This window comes from Balaenoptera acutorostrata, chromosome 6 (genome assembly GCF_949987535.1).
Source record: "Balaenoptera acutorostrata chromosome 6, mBalAcu1.1, whole genome shotgun sequence".
In the NCBI taxonomy this organism is placed as follows: Eukaryota; Metazoa; Chordata; class Mammalia; order Artiodactyla; family Balaenopteridae; genus Balaenoptera; species Balaenoptera acutorostrata.
This window is the reverse complement of record NC_080069.1, coordinates 107,807,776-107,829,376: the sequence shown is the minus strand read 5'-3', so window position 1 is coordinate 107,829,376 and position 21,601 is coordinate 107,807,776. Positions and strand designations below refer to the sequence as shown.

At 43.3% G+C, this 21,601-nt stretch overlaps 1 protein-coding gene across 3 annotated transcripts in view; it reads left to right on the top strand.

Moving 5' to 3' along the window:
- ASTN2 (astrotactin 2) overlaps window positions 1-21,601 on the top strand; it is a 913,616-nt gene that overhangs the window by 733,627 nt on the left and 158,388 nt on the right. For all 3 annotated transcript variants that reach the window (XM_057548646.1, XM_057548645.1, XM_028165454.2), the window contains one exon: window positions 20,424-20,557. In XM_057548646.1, coding sequence (XP_057404629.1) covers window positions 20,424-20,557 — 134 coding nt within the window. The remainder of the gene's footprint in view (window positions 1-20,423; window positions 20,558-21,601) is intronic.

Sequence of the window (21,601 nt, the reverse complement as noted above, 5' to 3'; positions counted from 1 at the left end):
AAATGAATGACCAGCTTGCATCGGCATGCTTGCATGGTGCTTTCACATACACTAACTCCCTTAATTCTTTCAATAGTCCTATGAAGGTAACAGTGTTTATTTTCACTTTACAGATTAGGAAACTGAGGCTCACAAAGAGTGGGTACCACCCTCTGAAGCCACACAGGGCTACCAAATGTCAGAGCTGGGGCTGGAATCCCTTTTCCAGCTGTCCCACAAGCACTCATCCATCATACAACCATCATTTATCTGGGTGGGTGTCATGCAAAGCAGCCAGGGTAGTGCTGGGTTTCCAGGAACAGAGCAAGCTGCAGGCCCCATCCCTGTTGGAGCTTATCCCTGTTCACAGGGGGCTCTTCTTGGGTCATTAGGCAACTTCAGTCAGCAGTGACGCTAAGGGCGCAGAGAGAATTCACCAACAATTCAACTCTCTCTGACTATTTCTCTCTAATCTTAGGAGAAAAAAAAAAGTCATTCCAGATGTGCCTCCCAATTCAGCAGGCAGACGCAGTTGAAAGCAGCATGAGTTTGTACCATTACACAGTCGGTAAATCTGTGCAGAGCCTTCTCTGGTCAACAGAGTCATGTCATTCCTTGAGTTTCTGAGCAGAAGGGTCCCAGACCATAAATTTAAGTCCCGAGAAGAGGAGAAACCCTCAAGTAATTAGCTTCTTCTTGAACTACATGTTTCTTTTCTTTTTTAGATTCATCTCCAAATTTTCCCACTTGGGGGAGCATTGTCATATTCCTGGATTTTCTGCTACCTAACTCCAAACCAATTTAGTTTAGAAAAGTATAGCATGTACAAAGCTGAAGTGACTAGTATAATGAACCTCCATGTACGTATCATCTTCTAGTTTCAGTAATAATCAACTTACTGCAAGCCTGCATCACCGGCTCTGTCACCTCAAACACTATATAATTTGATATGTAAATGTTAAAGTTCATATTTCTAAAATATAAGGACTCAAAAAATATCAATATCATTGCCTTGCTTTCCAAACTAACAATTCCTCTACACCATCAAATATCTAGTCATTGTTCATGTTTACTAGATTGTCTTATTTTATTTTATTTTTTAAAAATATTTATTTATTTATTTATTTATTTATTTATTTATTTATTTATTTATGGCTGTGTTGGGTCTTCGTTTTTGTGCGAGGGCTTTCTCTAGTTGCGGCAAGCGGGGGCCACTCTTCATCGCGATGCACGGGCCTCTCACTATCGCGGCCTCTCTTGTTGCGGAGCACAGGCTCCAGACGCGCAGGCTCAGTAGTTGTGGCTCACGGGCCTAGTTGCTCCGCGGCATGTGGGATCTTCCCAGACCAGGGCTCGAACCCGTGTCCCCTGCATTGGCAGGCAGATTCTCAACCACTGCGCCACCAGGGAAGCCCTGTCGTACATTTTTGGTACTAGTTTGTTTGTTCAGATTGGGATCTAAATAAGATTCAAACATTATGATTGGCTGATAATTAAGTCTCCTTTAATCTATAGGTTTCTTCCTCCAACTCTTTTTATTCCTTGTGATATTTTATCAAGAAAACTGGGTATAGTTCCCAGGAGATTTTGCTCATTGCAGCCCCATGGTATTATTTAGCATGTTCCTCTACCCCTGTACTTCTTGTAAGTTGGTAGTTAGGTCTAGAGGCTCGACCAGGCTTGATTTTTTGGCAGTCCACCACCGCCAGTATTGATAGACTTGTAGATCAAAGCGATCTAAAAGAACAGTTTTGTCTTTGATGCCGGTCAAATCTGTCATCAAGTCCTGGCTGTTCCCTTTCTCCTGTGTAACTTTTGGCAAGGGATTCTGAGCCTTAGTTCCCTCAGATGTGATGTGGGGTTAATAATAATAATAATACCTAACTTCTGAGGTTATTGTATGAAATGAGATGGGCATCTAACATGCTTAGCCTTGTGCCTGGTACGTAGCAAGTGCTGAGTATAGACAAGCTCTTACTTGTTTTACTTCTCCCTTCCTGTTCTTCCCCTTGTCCCTCCTCCTTCGTCTCTCCCACGTTTCATTATTATATTTTATGATCAAAACAGTGTGTATGAGAGAGAAAGAGAAGACAGACTCAGAATGGAAGAGATTCTCCAGGCATCTAGTCCAGCCCTAGTCTGTTGCTTGATTCTTTTCACCCATACCCTGCAGGAGCCTGTGTTGGATACTCCCGGGAACAGCTTGCTCAGTGATCCCTAAGCAGCCTGTTTTCTCACTACTAGAATATCTTTCTTTATATTGAGTCAAATTATTTTCCTGTACATGCCCTGTCTTTGTTGTTTCCAGTTCCATCCATCAACACTGTACTGAGATGGACTTACCTATTGACTTACCAGACAGAACATATGTTTTGGAGTCAGAGAGATGAGGATTCAAATACCAGCTTTGCTACAAAATTTCTTTGTGCCTTTGGGCACAGTACTTAAGTTTTTAAGCTTCTTTTTTTCTCATGAGTAAAATGGGATTAATAATGTCTACCTTGTAGAATTGTTTTGCAGATTAACTGAAATAATCCACGTAAGGTGCTTAGCAGCAATGTTTGGCTTATAGAAGCAGCTCAATAAAAGTTTGTCCTCTCTCCTAAGTTCTAAGTGACAACCTTTCAGGTGTTTGATGACATCTTTGGTCTCCATTGGACTTTTCTTCTGGTAATCATCCCCGGTTCCTGCAATTGTTTTTCATCACGAGTCTGTTTCTTATCTCAGACTCAGTCTTATCCCAGCCATTCTGAGTATTAGCCTCTGAAAGAACTCAGTATGCCTATGTCCTTCTTGATGTACGCTTTATGAAGAAAGAAGTTAGAATACACAGAGACTGCTTTACTTGCCTGCAGAATTAGGGTAGAATCCAAGTTTCTTGCTTCCAGACTTTTGGATCTGCCCTGGGTCACAATAGCTTCTATCTTTACTGTCATGCTCATAGTATTCAAAACAAACTTTTTGGCTCGCTAAAGGAAACGGGAGCTCAGAGGGAAAATCTCGTATCAGTGTCACAAGCCAGTAGTTATGGAACCAGAATTTAAACCTGTGTCTGTGTGGTCCCATAGCCTGTGGTCTCAACACATAATCTAGAGAGACTACCTCATCGTTGGTCCTTCCTCTACTCTTGGACATGGACAAGCTATTCCATCATCAAGTAGCTTTTCTTGGAATCTAGAGTCACCTCCTGTCACTATCTTTTTCCTCACCTTTCCTTGATGATAAAACATCTCACTCCATTCTTACCTCTTGGTCACTTCTCAGCCCTTTAGAAACTGGCTTTGGTTACACCATCTGCTTGAAGTTCTCATCTTAAAACAACAAGGACCTGTTTACTCAAGCCAACACCCTCTTCTCAACCCTTTTTTAGAAGCATCAATTCATTCTTTTTTTTTTTTTTTTTAATGAAAAGCTCTAGGAGTTAAGCCAGCATTTATTTATTTATTTATTTATTTATTTATTTATTTATTTATTTATGGCTGTGTTGGGTCTTTGTTTCTGTGCGAGGGCTTTCTCTAGTTGCAGCAAGTGGGGCCACTCTTCATCGCGGTGTGCAGGCCTTTCACCGTCGCGGCCTCCCTTGTTGCGAGACACAGGCTCCAGACGCGCAAGCTCAGTAGTCGTGGCTCACGGGCCCAGTTGCTCCGCGGCATATGGAATCCTCCCAGACCAGGGCGCAAACCCGCATCCCCTGCATTGGCAGGCAGACTCTCAACCACTGCGCCACCAGGGAAGCCCAATCCATTCTTAAAAGAGCTTGGGGTTGGCTCCTTCGACTTTAGTTTGCCCAACCTGAATCCTTTCCAGAAATTACTGCTTCACTTCAAAAACTCAGAGGGAATGCCAGGAAGTGGAAGCATGGTAGCTGCTTGGGGGTGGGGGATCATACGTTAGTGAGACTCTTTCCATCCCTCCATGGTGCTTCTCCCATAGTTGTTTCTTGAATGTGTGGATCCCATTTTGAATGGAATGGGAGAAAATAGGAATTTAGATATATGTCTAAGGTAGGTATATTGGTATAGCTCTATACTTATATATATATATATATATAGATAGACAGACAGATAGATAGATAGATAGATAGCTTTATTTACTAATTTTTTTTCTTTTCAGGGAGTTACATTAGTTACATTCAAAGTAAACAGACTTATTAGTGAGATTTTGAAATTTTAGGTGCTTTAGTGAGTTGTTATTGAAAGGGCCCAAGTTTTGGAGTCAGTCAGATGTAGATTTGAATTCCAAATCTGCTTACCTGTTGGATGTTACCTGCTTACCTGTAGTGAACAGGTGACTTAGCCTACCTGAACTTCATTTTCTTATCTGTCAGATGGGGATGGTAAGAAGACTTGCTGCCTAGGTTGCTTCTGGGTATTATATCAGATGACAGATGTAAAGAAGGGCAGTATAAGAATCAGATAGACCTAGGCTTACATTCTTACTTTACCAGATATTCTGGAGCTACAAGTTAAATACTCAGAATCTCAGTGAGGATGGTAACAGTATTTAACTCACAGAGTTGTTGTTAGGTTGCATAAGATTATATATGCAGAGCACTTATCAATGCCTAGAATGATTAGAAACTCAGTCAATATTAGTTGCAGCTTCTTTCCTCTACCTTTGTCTTCTTCATCTTTCTCCTCTTTCTCTTTCTTTTCCTCCTTCTCTCTTCTGCTTCTGCTATTGCTTCTGATTAAAGCATCCAGCACAGAGTAGGTGTACAATAATTGTAATTGCCTTACCTTCAGGCATCAGCCGATTAAAAAACTGAAAGGGTAGTCAGTTCACAGAGACTAGGAAAGGCATGCTTCCCCAAAGCAAAGGTAATCTTACCGTCCCTGATAGTTGGTTCTAATGACATATTTTTCCCCATTGTAAAAATGTTAAAAAGAATAAAAATAATTCTGAGCATAGATGTGCCTAGAATCACTGTTGCCTGTAAGTAATTGTAAATAACTTTACTACATTCATAATAAACAATAATAATTCATAATAACTATCTTGCTTCCATTTAGAGAATATCAAAGTTTAAAAGCTTCGTCAGTACTCTTTAATTATCAAATATATGTATATGTGTGAACACATATGTGGTTCTGGCATTATTTTAGGCACTTTATAAATTATTCTTATGCTGTTCTTTATTGAGGTAGGTATTAATACATCCTCATTTTACACATGTGGGAATGAAGCATAGAGAATTGAAGTCACTTCTATCAAGTTTGCTCTTTGATGACACTAAGACTTGAACCCAGGGGTTTGGTTCCAAGGATCGTATTCTTTTTTTTTTTTTTTTTTTTTTATTTATTTATTTATTTATTTATTTATTTTTGGCTGTGTTGGGTCTTCGGTTCGTGCGAGGGCTTTCTCCAGTTGCAGCAAGCGGGGGCCACTCTTCATCGCGGTGCGGGGACCGCTCTTCATCACGGTGCGCGGGCCTTTCTCTATCGCGGCCCCTCCCGTTGCGGGGCACAGGCTCCAGACGCGCAGGCTCAGCAATTGTGGCTCACGGGCCCAGCTGCTCCGTGGCATGTGGGATCTTCCCAGACCAGGGCTCGAACCCGTGTCCCCTGCATTAGCAGGCAGACTCTCAACCACTGCGCCACCAGGGAAGCCCCCAAGGATCGTATTCTTAACCTCCATGCTCTGCCATCCCTCCAGCATATGTAACGTCCTTTGCTAGATTAAGGGATCAAGACTTCTCAGAGTCCAACTTATCAGCATGGAAATATGGCTACAGTGAACCTGGTAAAAATCTCCCTTTCCATAATTTTTTAGCCAAAATTCCAAGGCACTTTCTCAAAGGCAAAGATAAACTCAGTATGGGTCTAGACAGCATGTCCCCTCCTCTCCTCTGACCTTTCTTTCCCTGCCCCTACCCACAGGCCCAACCATGGAAGCCCCACCAGCTGGAGAGACTACCTCCCTCAGATGCCTCCTAAGGGAAAATGGGTGTACTGGAAAAATGAGGTCACCAGTGGCCACAGAAGGGAAATTTTGCTGTCCTTTACTCAGGAACTCACCACTAGCTTAAGCTAGCATTTAGCAACATAAACTCCACAATCTTGGACAGATCCTCCACTTGAAACCTTCCCACCTGCCCGTCATCTCCAGATGTTCTCACCACAGGGGAGAGGAGTTACTATCTGTCAAAGGACAGCAGGCCTTAGAAGACAGGTCTTGTCTATTGGGTGGGGCTGGGATCCTTGGCTAAAGGCTTCCCTTAGGAAAAGTGTGTGAGTTCCATCCTGGTTTCCCCCTCCAGGACTGAGCGGGCCAGGAGCAATGCCTTGTAGGAGACAGGCTGAGAGGAGGAGCCATCCTCTGAAGAACTTGGATTTGTACAGGACTGAGAAGCCCTTGGCAGTTCAAGGTCACAGGGCAAGATGCCTTGGGAAGATGACTCACGATTAGATGTATGAGGCTACTGATATGGCTGTGTCTTCTCCCTGGAGTTATAACTGATGTTTCCTATTGCTCATTCATCACTTTCACAATTGCTATCAGCTCAGTGACAGGCAGGACAAATGGTCTGGAGACAGTTTGGAACAATGTAAGCACAATCTATTGCCCTGATGACTGAGCAGGTCTACTAGGATAACATAGATTAGACATCCAAAGAGCTCTCAGTCTTCTAATCCTCAGAATTTACCACTCATTCATGCAACACTTACTCATACAACAGACATTTATGGAGTACCTTCTTTGGGTCAGGCCTTGTGCAGGAGCTTCTGATAAAATAAGGAAAAGAACTCAAAGTTCAGTAGAGAGGACAGATATGCAAATAAATAGTTCTATAAAATATTGCGGTTCACTAACAGATGTGTTGTCCAAGGTGCAGTGGAGGCCTTCAGTTCTGTTGGGAAATCAGAAAAGAGTTTCCAGAGAAGATTGCAGTTGTAGTGGGTCTTAAATAATGAGTATGGTTTGATCAAAGGTAGAATGGAGTAAAGGCATTATAGGCTGAGGGAAACCATGTGCAAAGACACAGTGGCATCAAAGTGTGTCGCCTATCTGGTCCATGGCAGGTGGTTTAATGTAGATGGTATGTAGGACCAAGGAAGACTATAGTCATGGGAGATGAGCTAAGGAGATTGTGTGGCATCACTGTGTGAAGGGCCCTGTGTGCCAGGCTAGGAAACAGAATCTTTATACTTGTCTCAGTCATAGCTCTTTTACTGGTAAAAAGAGAAACCCACTGAAACAGTCTAAGCAAAAAATGGAGAAATTATTATAATGATACAGTGATTTCTCATGTAACTCAAGGACAGAGAGCACAGCTGAGCTACCAGCATCCAGGAAGCCACTGTCAGCAGTAGTCCTGGAGCCTGACATTCTGTTTCCCTCTGCAATTGATTGGTCTCTCTCTCTCTCCCTCTCTCTCACTCTCTCTCTCTCTCTCTCTCTTTCTCTTTCCTTCCTCCCCCGCCTCCCACCTTTTCTGCTTTCCATCCATGTGGCTCAACATGACAAGCCCAGCCTAGCCAAGTCTAGCCTTGCATCTCATACCAGTTCAAGCACTCAGAGAGACCAATGAACATTTGAATCTAAATTCCCAGGGAAAACATGTGATTGTTCCAATTTGGGCCAGTTTTGGTCCCACTACTCTTGGCCAAAGCAACAGGGTTATTTTTATTTAGTTCAAATATGCACACCAAACCATCCCTTGTATCTGATAACCTGAAGGGTATCTATTAAAAATCCTGTCAGTTTTTATTCTCAAACTGAAGTACCCTGACTCAGGGGGTACACTATGATATGCCAGGATATATCTAAAGCCACAGGATAAAGAGATCAGAGATTCTTGAACTTAATAATACCTAAGAATCACTTGGGAGTGTATTCAATCATGGGTTCTGTAGCACCTCTCCCAAGATTCCGATTCAGTGGGTCTGAGTTTGGCCTGGGAATCTGAATTTCTAATAAGTGTTTCAGGCCATTAATGAGGCAAGAGGGCCAGGAATCATACTATGAGAAACACCTTGGGAAAAACTCCATTGTTTTAATATTAAAAGCAATCAAAGTCTATTGCAGAGTGTCATTTGCATAAATATTTAAGAAAGAGTCTTCAAAGTAATTTTGCACTTGTTCCTTCTGATCTTTGGGATGCTTTGTACAAAAAGCTCAAAAGCCCTTCCATATTTTACTGGAGGGTGTGGAAGGTTTTTGGGTCAAGAACTTTGGCTCTTAGATCTCCTGGGCTGGTCTCAGGAGTAAAGTGAGCATCCGGTAGGAACATGGCAGAGGTTAAGAGCCCAGGATTATCCTGAGGCCCCAGGCAAAGTAGAAATCTTCCAAGCTAAGGCCAACAGGAGGCAAAGGGACAGAGATGTGACAGGATTAGGGTTCTTAACATTAATTAACTTATGACAGACCAATTGATTAATCAGTTACTGGGCCCCTACTCTGTCAGGCACGAGGGATTAAATGGTAAACAAAGTAGACAGGGCTTCAACCTCAATTTGTACAGTCTAAGAGGAGAGACAGACAAGCAATGACACAGACAATAAAATACAACACAGGAAAATAAGTTTTGTGATAGGGGAAGGTGGGAAGAGATGTGTTACAAAGGAAGGGGTCTATCCCAGGGACCAGGGACTGCAAGAGGTGGTCTCCAAGCTGAGAGCTGATGGGCTGGTCAGTGGGGGAAATTATTGGATGGGGGAAGAGTGTTCCAAGGAGAGAAAATAGCATGTAAGAGGTGAGAGGTGAGAAAGCATAGCTGGAAAATAGGGTATAAAAAGCATGGTGGCAGGAGGTGATGTGTTTGAATCTAAGTCACCCTAGGTTGGTGACATTGTGCAAGTCACCTGATCACACGAGGCCAATTAATTAATTAATTTGGCTGCACTGGGTCTTAGTTTCGGCCTGTGGGATCTTCATTGCAGTGTGCGGGGATCTTTAGTTGCGATATGCATGCGGGATCTAGTTCCCCGACCAGGGATCGAACCCAGGCCCCCTGCATTGGGAGCACGGAGTCTTAAATATTGGACCACCAGGGAAGTCCCCAAATCTTTTTAAAGTTTCAACTTTTTCGAAGATTGCATGGAGACAATGCAACCTAATATACGGGCTTATTATGAGGATTAAATAGGCTCACAGTGGTAAAACATTTAGGCTTTGGAATTTGACACATTTAAGTTTGAATTTTGCTCTGCCAAATATTGGCTATGTGACACAGGCAAGGAACCCAGACTCCCTGGGGCCTCAGTCTCATCTTCTGTGTAATGGGAGTGATAGAGGTACCCGAATCATGGCATTGCTGTGCAAATGAAATGCCTCCTCATGTCAAACACTGAGCACTGTGTGTGACATATAGGTTTGCTCAAAAATGCTCCCTGTTATTTTTAATGCTTTAAAACCCAGCACTTCATCCTCTACGTGAGATGGACGGGAGCTAAAATATGGAGTGAACTGACAAGAAAAATAGCTCCTTGCCTGAGGATCATATAACCGTATCATCCTGTCTCTGTACATCTTGGGAAACAGACAGCTGACAGAGCCCTGTGTAGGAACGTCTCAGTGGGTTGTGTATTTATTTCTCTAATATTTTTTCATTAGCAGAGGTAAGTGTGGCAAGAAGGGGTTTGGCTGCCCCTAAACGTCTTCCCCCTGTCGCCCACATTAACAAGCTGTTTTGTCGGGCTCTCATCATTCAGGCGAGAATGGCTTGAAAAGCAAACTTTATCCTGACAGGGGAAATTAGGTGTCGTTCCTGTGATTTATAGAGCCCTAGACTGAGCTGCACAATTTCTCATAAGGAAATGGGTCCTTGCCTATTAGTATTCCTTTACTGTGTGGCCTTGTGAGTGGGGGGGATCTAACTCAGAGGCTGAAACTGAGGGGTAGGGTAAGGGAGGTCAGGGGGCAAAGCTTGGGATTCAGAGTTAGAGGCCCTCTGCTCTGCTGCATTCAATCTGGGGGACCTGGGCTGGTATCTCTTCTCTGACCCTACATTTGCTCATCTGTTCGGATTACTGGGAACAGTAAGAGCTGCCATATCCACAGGTTGCTAGGAGTCTTACAGGAGCTAAGAGACAGACATCCCAGCACCAGACCTAGAGTAAAGAAATGCGTAATAGGTGTCTCTCCTCTTCATCCCACTCCCCCCTTTGCTCACAAACCATCAATGGCGTGCTCATCGTCTGTGGGGCCTCTTCTACAGAGATGTTAACTGGCAGGAGTTTTTTTTTTTTTTTTAACCTCTTTATTGGAGTATAATAGCTTTACAAGGGTGTGTTAGTTTCTGCTTTATAACAAAGTGAATCAGCTCTACATATACATATATCCCCATATCTCCTCCCTCTTGTGTCTCCCTCCCACCCTCCCTATCCCACCCCTCTAGGTGGTCACAAAGCACCGAGCTGATCTCCCTGTGCTATGCGGCTGCTTCCCACTAGCTATCTATTTTATGTTTGGTAGTGTATATGTGTCCATGCCACTCTCTCACTTTGTCCCAGCTTACCCTTCTCCCTCCCTGTGTCTTCAGGTCCATTCCCTACATCTGCATCTTTATTCTTGTCCTGCCCCTAGGTTCTTCAGAACCTTTTTTTTTTTTTTTTTTTTTTTTTTTAGATTCCATATATATGTGTTGGTATACGGTATTTGTTTTTCTCTTTCTGGCTTACTTCACTCTGTATGACAGACTCTATGTCCGTCCACCTCACTACAAATAACTCAATTTTGTTTCTTTTTATGGCTGAGTAATATTCCATTGTATATATGTGTCACATCTTCTTTATCCATTCATCTGTCGATGGACACTTAGGTTGCTTCCATATCCTGGCTATTGTAAATAGAGCTGCAATGAACATTGTGGTACAGGTCTCTTTTTGAATTATGGTTTTCTCAGGGTATATGCCCAGTAGTGGGATTGCTGGGTGGTATGGTAGTTCTATTTTTAGTTTTTTAAGGAACCTCCATACTGTTCTCCATAGTGGCTGTATTAATTTACATTCCCACCAACAGTGCAAGAGGGTTCCCTTTTCTCTACACCCTCTCCAGCATTTATTGTTTGTAGATTTTTTGATGATGGCCATTCTGACTGGTGTGAGGTGATACCTCATTGTAGTTTTGATTTGCATTTCTCTAATGATTAGTGATGTTGAGCATCCTTTCATGTGTTTGTTGGCAATCTGTATATCTTCTTTGGAGAAATGTCTATTTAGGTCTTCTGCCCATTTTTGGATTGGGTTGTTTGGTTTTTTGATATTGAGCTGCATGAGCTGCTTGTAAATTTTGGAGATTAATCCTTTGTCAGTTGCTTCATATGCAAATATTTTCTCCCATTCTGAGGGTTGTCTTTTTGTCTTGTTTATGGTTTCCTTTGCTGTGCAAAAGCTTTTAAGTTTCATTAGGTCCCATTTGTTTATATTTGTTTTTATTTCCATTTCTCTAGAAGGTGGGTCAAAAAGGATCTTGCTGTGATTTATGTCATAGAGTGTTCTGGCAGGAGTTTTAAAAATAGGCGTTATTTTTAAGAGAAGTTTTAGGTTCCCAGCAACATCCCAGTGTAAAGTGCAAAGAGTCCCCATACACTCCCCGCCCCATCCCCCCCAGAGTCCTCCCCATCATCATCCTCCCACACCACAGTAACGCATTTGTTACAGTCAATGAACTGACACTGACACATCATTATCACCCAAAGTCCAAAGTTTACATGAAAGTTCACTCTTGGTGTGCACTCTGTGAGTTTTGACAAATGTATAATGATGTGTATCTACCGTGATAGTATCATACAGAATAGGTTAACTGCCCTAAAATCCTCTGCACTCCCCCTATTCATCCTTCCCTTCCCCCAACCCCTGCCAACCAGTGATCCTTTTACTGTCCCCATGGTTTTGCCTACTGGCATGAATTTTTAAGGATCCCAGGCAGTATATCTGGGATGAGAAGTTTTAAAGGGGGTGGGAAAATTGTGGACAGCTTTGAGAAAAAGCAAATTCCAGAACACAAATCAGAAAATGATTAGAACCAGCAATGCTGTGGAATGTATGTCCAAGTTGAAGAAAATACAGGTGATAATAAGGCCCAGAGAGGGTAAATGACTTACAGAGGTCACACAGCAAGTTAGGCAGAAAATGTTAGAGTTCCCTGGGATTCTTGTGTCTGAGCTCTGTAGCCTCTTCCTGTGAGACTTTATTCACTCTTGAGGCTTCTATTACATTGAACTATATAACATTGCTCATGTTTGACTTAAATGTAAATGGCAGTTACCTATAGCATTTTCATTGGCCCATTCCCATAGGTACAGTGAAAAATCTCAATGTATGCTAAATGTGGGGGGAATCAGGGACATAAATAACATTTTTTTAAAAAATGGATTGTGTGTTTGGAGGCTTTGCATTTCAGAGCACAGGCTCTAGAGCCAGACTCCCTGGGTTGAAATCCTGGCTGTGCCACTCACTAGCCCTAGGATCTTGGGCATAAATGTAAAATGGAACATAATAATCATGCCTACCTCACAGGTTGTTGGGAGAATTAAATGAGTTAATATGTCTAAAGTACTTAGGGTTGTTGTGAGAAGGAATACATATAAAGTGTTCAGAACAGTGCTTGGCTTGTAGTAAGCACTCAATAAGTGTTAAGTGCTGTTACTAATATCCTCTAGTTAGTGAGAATATTTTTCATGATGGTAGAATCAAATGACCTGAGTTCAAATCCTTGTTCTACCACTTTTTAGCTGGGTGACTTTGAATAAGTTGTTTCACCCTTCAGACCTCAGTTTCCTCACCTGTAAAATGGGGATGGTAATAGTAGAATCTGCTTCATAAGGCTATTGACAGGATTGAATGAGATAATGTGTATTAAAATGCTTATGACATTCTCAGTAAATGTTGCTATTATGTTTGTTTCCTATGTAAAAGCATAACAAATTAGTGGCTTGAAGCCAGTTCCAAAGGTAAGCAGCCTTGTATAGTGAATGTTAATTGATATGAAAAACTTAGTTTATTTTCTGCCAGATTCTTTTGGTGTAAACTTGGACAGGTCGCTTTTCCTTTTGGGCCCCTTAGTCTGTGCAAAGTTGTGAAGGCCAGTTTCACCTTTCAGGACTCTTTCAGGTCTGAAATGCCAGGGATCTGGGGCACTGAGTATGTGTGTATGCACTTCAGAGCCCTCTAACTCCTGGGATAAGTATGTAATTTAAGGTGTCTACTTCCCTTTGATCAGCTACTCCCTAGTTGCTACCTCTTCTAAGTAATCTTTCAGGATTATTCAGAAGTGAATTACCTGCTGTTCCAGTTATTCATTCCTACGCAATCCCCAATATTGGTGGCTTAAAACAATGATCATTTTATTATTGTCTTTAATGGTCTGGGGGTTGACTGGGCTGAGCTGGGCACTTCTGACTTGGTTCCCTCATGTGGCGGCAGTCAGCAGGTGTCTATGTTTCACCCATCTGGCAGATGACCTTGGCTGTTGGCTGGGTCCTCAGCTAGGTCTGTTGCCTGGAATACCTACATGTGGCCTTTCCATGTGGTCTGGGCTTCCTCACAGCATGGTGGTTGGGCTTTAAGAGTGAGCATTCCAAGAGACGTGATGTGGAAGCTTCCAGTTTCTTAAGGCCTGAGCCCAGAAATTGAAGCAGCCGTACTTATTTTGGTCAAGCAATTGTAGAGCCCAGACTCAAGGGGAGAGAACCTGGATCCCGCCTCATGGTGAGGGAAATGTCAAAGATATTTAGGGTCATGTTTTAAAGTCACCACACCTGCCTTCCTGCTCTGTTTGGGAATAAGAATTCTTAAGTCAACTAACATTACCCACTTCTCTTCCCAAATGTTCTCACACATGCTGCTTAAGTATGCAGTCATTGATATGTAACGAGATGACCGGTTAATCTCCTCACTGTCAGGACACACCAGCATTACTTATTTTTTTCCCAAAGAATGGGGGCTCCAGCCCCTGGTCTCCAACTCCTATAACTACCAGGGCAAGGAGTGATTGGCATCTCCTATAGCCACTCTAGGGGGTGTGCTGATGACTGAATGGCAGGTGGCTCAGGTAGGTCCTATCCGAGAGGTCCAGGCCAGGCTATAAACCACTATTTCTGCCTCTGCACAAGCACTGCTATGATGTCCTCTTCAACCCTTCTATGTTCATCAATCCTAGTCCCTCCTGGCCAATCAAATGTGGTCAGCATGGGCTCAGGAATTAGTCTTCCTACAAAACTAGAATGTCACCCACTTCCCTTCCTCCCATCTCTCTCTAGGAACATAGGAACATGTTATTTTAGACCCAGGTGCTTCCTGGGCAAAGAACTACCAACCTACTCTCCTCCAAGCAGTAATCCCAAATGCCTCCAAAAGGGATTTTACTTCCGTACACCACCCTGACCCCTTTTCAACGACATCAAGGAATTTAGTCTTTTTAAGGTGACCAATTGCACTTCTGTCATCTCTTTTGCTGGAAAAAAAAACCCCAGCAAGTATGCAAGTTTATTCTTTGGGCGAGCATCCTATTACATATATCTATGGCATTTAACACATATTTTGGGGACCCTACAATGTGTTGACTCTTTTGGTTGGAGCTGGGGAGAGAGAGATGAATCAAGTATATTACCTTGGCCTGGAGGAGTTCCCAGTCTGATAAGCAAGAAGTACACATAAACAAGCAAATTGCAAGGGACTGTGACATGTGCAGAAATTGAACGAGAGGAGAGAGACAGAACCTCTCAAGTGACAGGGTCCTGGTGGACAAAAAGTTTCCTGGATTTCAGCAAGGAAACATAAGTGGGGAAAGGGCATTTTAGACAAAGGCACAGCATGAGCAAAGGCTTGGTATGAAGCAGTGCACTCCTATAAGATGGTATGTGCTAGAGCACAGAGTAGGAACAGTAAGGAGAAGACGGGAGAAAAGCCACAGGCCGAACAACAGAGGACTTTGAAATCAGATTAAGAAGTAGAGGCTTCAACCAGAAGGTGGTGGAGTATTTGAAGGGGTGCAAGCAAGGGGGTGAAATAGGCAGTGACGTTTTAGAAAGCTGGGAGAGGATGTGCTGGAAAAGACTGGAGCTGGAAGGCCAGTCCAGGGGCTATGACAATTGCCTAGAGAAGAGGCATTACTAACCTGCACCCAGGAGACAGCCGTGGGGCCGGGGGAGAGAAGTTGGTTTGAAAGCTGTTATGAAGTAGAGGGAGGAGCCCAGGGTAACCCTCAGCTTCTGTCTGGAGGCACCAAATTGATGGGAGTGCCCTTCACTGACGTGGGAGATACAAGTAATCTTGAGGAAGGAGAGCATCACACACACACATTTTCCTGGCTTTATGATATCATTTATAAACTTGGTTCATTTCATTCAGCATTCCATGTGAATTTTTAATTCAATTTAACAAATATTGGCTGACTTATGTTATCTGCTAGATACTGCGTTAGGTACTGAAAGGAAGCCTGGTGGTAAAAAGGTAATCTGTTTCTTTCTCCAGAGGGCCTTTCGTCTCCTCAATTGGTATGGGTTAAGCACCACCTGACCAAGCTTATTAGTACTGAAGACAACAGATTCATGAAGCTTTGAGTGAGGACTTCAGGGCATCTTTTTGGTTATACAAAGCAGAACCATCTCAGTATCAAAAATAGCAGACTTGATGTCAGCCCCTGAGTATAATTTTTCAGTGTAAAAAATAGTCATTGTAAGTATAGAGTACGGAATTTAATTCGTAGGCTTAGTGGCATTCTGTATAGATGGCCCCAAGAATCTATCTTAATCAAATACGGAGTGTTAACTTGAAGTTTAAGATTCCCAAGACATTGTCAAAATTTTTAGAGCTGGAAAGTCCTCTTCCTTTGTATTCCCATAACCTCCTGCATATTACTTCACAGCATTTGAACCATATTAATTGTAATTGTGTGCGTCTTCATCGCTAGACTGTGAATCCTTTGAAGTTAGTGACTGGGTCTAGTCCATCGTCTTTCTCAGCATCTAGATGGCATGTAGTATGGAGGAGGAAGTTCAGTTAATTAAATCCTCCAAAATAAAACCTCTGTGTCCTCATTTTACAGATGGACAAATTGAGGCTTAACTAGAGAAATAACTTATGCAAAGTTCAATTAGGGAAGTAACAGTAGAGTCAAGAATAAATCCTAGTTTATTTTGATTGCTTAACATTTTTTGTGGCTGTTTTCTCATCCTGAGGGGCTTGGTTTGCTAGCTAATTAGCCAGAAGTTGGAAGCATTCGCTAGTAGTGGAAATGCAAACCTTCATTGTCATGAAAACCAATGACCATGCAAATGTAGCCCTTAGCCCTGTATTAAGTACAGGATTTGTTTCTTAAGTGCCTTCACTTTTTCAAAAGCTAGGAGTCAACAATGCCTCTAGTGTAAGGTTTCATTTTCCTCTGAGAACACACACAGGCACACACACATGCACACAACAAACAACACATAAGCACGTGATCCAAGCAGAACAGCTGAAAAGGATGTTTTGGATAAAATCTTGGCATTTATAGTTCCTGTGCGACCTGGGAAAGTCCAGCGTGCCAGAATTCAGACGAACTTCAGTTCAAATCCTACTCCGCCATGTGTCTGTGAATGGGAATAGGACACCCATCTCAAAGGGTAATTTTGAGGATTAAATGGAGGAATCGAGTCATTTCACCACAAAGTTGCTCTATCACCTTGGGCCAGCCAACTAGCATTTCTGGGCCACTGTATGTGCATCTGTAAAACAGATTCACTTAGATGATTTATGGAGTCCCTGGAAGCTGGAACATTCTATGCTGTTCCTCCCTTGGGATCTATTTGGATTCGGGATGGAGTGTTGCAAGGACTGGAGATGTAAGAAAAGAGTGAACCTGGGCTGATGCATGCTGGCTTCAGCTGCCTTGCGAGGGCTCCCTGTTTGATGTAGGCCTTTTATCAGGGTGTGTTTGAGCTCTATCCACGGTTTGCCTGGCCACTGCTGCAGTCCCCGTTCTGTTCCTCAGGGTTTGGGAAAGAGCCAGTGGATGTGGAGACTCACAGGCAATGTTTCTTCCCAAGAGCTGCTTGGATGGTGAAACTCACAAAGTCCAGAGAGATTTCCTGTTTTGTTTTTCACAAGCTCCAGTGACTATTGATTACAAAAACCACACACACACACACACGTGCGCGCACACACACACGCAAAAACAAAACACGTACACAAAACAGGATGTTCTCTCTCCTCCCCTTGCTGGAGTCCAAGGCAATCTCTTACCATCTGTGTCACTTTCACCCATGGCCCTGGATTTCACCATTATGATAATTAAGCCCTTAGCTCTAGCTGGAGATGTTACAGAATCTTAAACCACGAGCAGTTGTACATGTTAATTTAAATCAGAGGGAACCGGCAAATGGAGGGAGAAGAAAGTCTGTCAGTCAGCATGACCCATCCCATCTGGTTTCTGCCCTCATGAGAGTGCCCCCTCTGATGCCAGTAGGAGAACCTATGTTGTTCCTAACATAGGTTCTAACTTGTTGTAAGAACAGTGCTATTATTGTTTGCCAGACTCTGGCCCACATAATTTATATGCAAACACTGAATGGGATATATTTATACTAAAAAAAGTTGTTTATTTGGAATGTGAATTTAACTGGGCATCCTGTATTTTTATTTACTGAATCTGGCAATCCTACTTGGAGTCAACCCCACTGTCCTGAGTGGTTAAATAGAAAAGACCTATGCTTGGGAGTCACAGAGATCTGGGCTGGGATTCTGCTTCCATCATTTGTTTGCTGTGTGATCTTGCGAATATTTCTTCACTGTTCAGGTTCCTAGTTCTCACCTGTGAATGAAGATCACAGTATCTGTTTCTCAGGACTATTGTGAGAATTACACTTTAATGCCCTTAAAGTACCTTCCACTGTGTAATTAGGTGCTTCATGAACATTAGCTCTTATAATTCTTTTTTATTTCTTTGGGTCACTATTCTTAATTCAGGAGAAATTACATCATTTGTTCACCCCTTGGAGAGGATATGAGTAAGGACATATGGCAGGAATAATCGGAGCCTTCTCACCAGAGGCACTGAGAGGAATGTGTTGGTGGCTTACACAGTAGTGTCCTTGATACACATGTTCTCCTTCTAGATCTGTATTCTGGCTAAGGAGGCAGACCCCAGACCCACTTTACACAAGCATACTGTAGTTGAGTCTTGTCAACAATGCAAGATGGAGGGCTTCCCTGGTGGCGCAGTGGTTAAGAATCCGCCTGCCAATGCAGGGGACACAGGTTCGAGCCCTGGTCTGGGAAGATCCCACATGCTGTAGAGCAGCTAAGCCTGTGCACCACAACTACTGAGCCTGTGCTCTAGAGCCCGCGAGTCACAACTACTGAACATGTGTGCTACAACTACTGAAGCCTACGTGCCTAGAGCTCGTACTCTGCAACAAGAGAAGCCACCACAATGAGAAGCCCACGCACTGCAACGAAGAATAGCCCCCGCTTGCCACAACTAGAGAAAGCCGGCATGCAGAAACAAAGACCCAGTGCAGCCAAAAATAAATAAATAAATAAATAAACAAAAAAGCAATGCAAGAAGGAAAAAGTGTCACCTGGGTAATCAAGTGTCCTTGGTAGTAGGTTTTGTGAAGCTTTAGTTTGAAAAGTACACAGAAAATAAAAAAAAATAATAATAATTAAAAGAAAAAAGAAAGCAAGCAGGTAGTCTGTTACCTGGCAAAGGAGTAAGAGATCAACATTCTCTGGAATCCCCAAGTTTGAAAAAGAGCTGTCAAACATTTTGAATCCCCAGTGCCTTGAAATGTCAGTGTAAATGGAGTGACGAAAGCATAAAGCACATCTGAACCTCAGCCTCATGATCAGTTTTTCAGTGTCCGTTCATTTATTCAGTAAATATTGACTGAATAAGTGTTCTCAGTCCCATGGGAACACTCATGTGAACAAGGCATGGCCTGTGCCCTTGGTGGGATCAGAGTCTGTTGGATGAGACAGGCAAGGGAATGTGATGGTTAGGTGTGGTCTAGTGTGTTGTGGTGTCCAGAAGAGGAGCCTGATTCCAGGCTTAAGAAAGTCAAGTTAGGGTTCCCATAGAAAAGAAGGTTTCATCTGAGACCAAAAGAGTGAAGTGGATTCCAAGGTAGGGATGGGGTTGAGTATTCCAGTAGAGAGGACAGGATGTATTAAAAAAAAAAAAAGAGAGAGAGAGAAAGAGACAATGAAGCACATTGCAATTAAATAGAACATCAGGGGACTTCCCTGGTGGCACAGTGGTTAAGAATCCGCCTGCCAATGCAGGGGACATGGGTTTGAGCCCTGGTCCGGGAAGATCCCATATGCCATGGAGCAACTAACCCCATGCACCACAACTACTGAGCTTGCGCTACAGAGTCCGCACACCACAACTACTGAGCCCATGCTCCGCAACTTCTGAAGCCCACGCGCCTAGAGCCTGTGCTCCGCAACAAGAGAAGCCACCGCAATGAGAAGGCCGTGCACCACAACACAGAGTAGCCCCCGCTCACCGCAACTAGAGAAAGGCCGTGCAGCAGCAATGAAGACCCAACACAGCCAAAATAATAATAATCAATCAATCAGTCAATCATCATTTAGAGCAAGGGTCAGCAGACAGTGTACCTCAGAACAAGTCTAGCCTGTCAGCTGTCTTTGTAAATAAAGTTTTATTGGAACACAAGCATGCCCGTTTATTTAAAGTATAATCTGTGTCGCTTTCATGGTACAAAGGCAGAGTTAAGTTATTGTGGCAGAGACTGCCTGGCCATAAAATCAAAAATATTTACTGTCTGGTCCTTTGCAGAAACACTTTGCTGTCTCCTGATTTAGAGCACACTTTTCATAAGCAGGAATTCACTGTTGGTGGAAATCTTAATGGTTGCATGAGGGTAGATGGTAGCATGCAAAGGAAAATCAGAGGAGTGGTGAGAGATGAGACTAAGAAGGTGGTCAGGAGCTAGAGCAAGTAGTTTAGACTTTATCCTGAGGGCTATGGGAAGCCTCTGAAGGTTTTGAAGCAGGTTGGTGGTGAGGTGGTCAGATTTCTACAAGAAGCAGTGTGGCAAGGTGTTAAGGAGGGCAGGTTCTGGAGCCAGACTGTCTTGGATCAGATCTCAGTTCCATCACTTACTAGCTATGAACCTCAGGCAAATTACTTACCTTCTGTGTGCCCCAATTTTCCGGTTTGTAGAATGGGAAATAATGATAATTTTTATTACAGCTATCGTGTGAGGTACTGAAGATGAAATAAGTTAATATATGTAGAGTGTCAGGCCCAGGGGAGGTTCTCAGTGGATGCTCTTACTATCCTGTCTCAGTGATCATTCTGGCTATTGGGTGGAGAATGGCTCAAAACAGAAGAACCCGGTGGTAGAATGCTGGGGCTTTATGCAAGAGATGGTGTCCTGTGCCCAGGAGAGCTCCTCTGAAGCTTGGGTCAATGACTGTCATGGCCACTGGGACCTTCACTCTCCATCTCTCCACCATTGTCATAATCATCTCTTTTGTCCTCCTTTATTCCAGGCCTTCAAGAGTGCACTGATGAGCTCCTACTGGTGCTCAGGGAAAGGGGATGTGATCGATGACTGGTGCAGGTGTGACCTCAGCGCCTTTGATGCCAGCGGGCTCCCCAACTGCAGCCCTCTCCCGCAGCCGGTGTACGTATGTATGGCCCCTCTTCCTCTGGCCACCCCTTTCCATGGACTCATACTCTTGTCCTGCCAGTGTAGGCCATGGCTTGCTTCTGTTCCTAAGGTGCTTCACCAGATGCCTGAAGTCTCTGGGGGCCTACCTCCTTCTTTGAGAAAGCAGGGAGCTTTGGCAGAATGGAATCGTGGCTCGGGGGTAGACACTTACACTGCAGCGTGTGCTATTTTAATAGCGCCAAGCCAGCCATCATTACTTTCTTCACTCATCCATTCGGCAGAGGTTTACTGGGCACTAACTACTGCTTTGCCAGTTCCTGTGTTGACCACTGGGACTACTGAGATAAAGAAAGTGTAGGACCTTTTCTAAGAAACTGTATATTATTCATTCATTCAACAAATAAGTTTTGAACACCTGCTATGTGTCAGACATTGGGGAATTCATTAATGAGCAAGACAGGCACAGTCTGTGCACTTAGGGAACTGACCGTTTAGTGAGGGGGACAGATGTCAAAGCAAAAACAGGAAAGGATGATACCGTTTAAACATTTAAATAATAAAAATATGAAAGAAAAACAAAGATGTGCTAATGGACAGAACAAAGAGGGGATGCTTTAGTTGGAGGAGAGGGAGATAGTCTGGGAAGCCTCTCTGAGAAGACCTGAATTAGAGTCAGAGTTTGCCAGGCAGCAAATGGCAACAGACGTGTTTCAGGAGAAAGACAGAGCCCATGGGAAAGCCCTGACTCAGGAAACTCACCACTTGAGGAAGTAAAGGAAGGTCATCTTGATTGGGGCAGTGTGATTAAGAGGGAGAGTGATGTGAGGAGCAGAAGAGATCTGGGCAGGAGCCAATACTGAGGATCCATTGTAAGACAGTCATTGCAGAGTTAGTGGGTATAGTGGAAAGAGAGAAGGCATCTGGGCTGGGGACAAGCAAAGTCACCATCATGGTTCTGTCCCCAACTTGCTGTGTGACTTTGTGCAGATCATCCCCTTTTCTGGGCTTTGCTTTCACCTTCTATGAAATGAGGGGATTGCACCTCCTCTCTCAAAG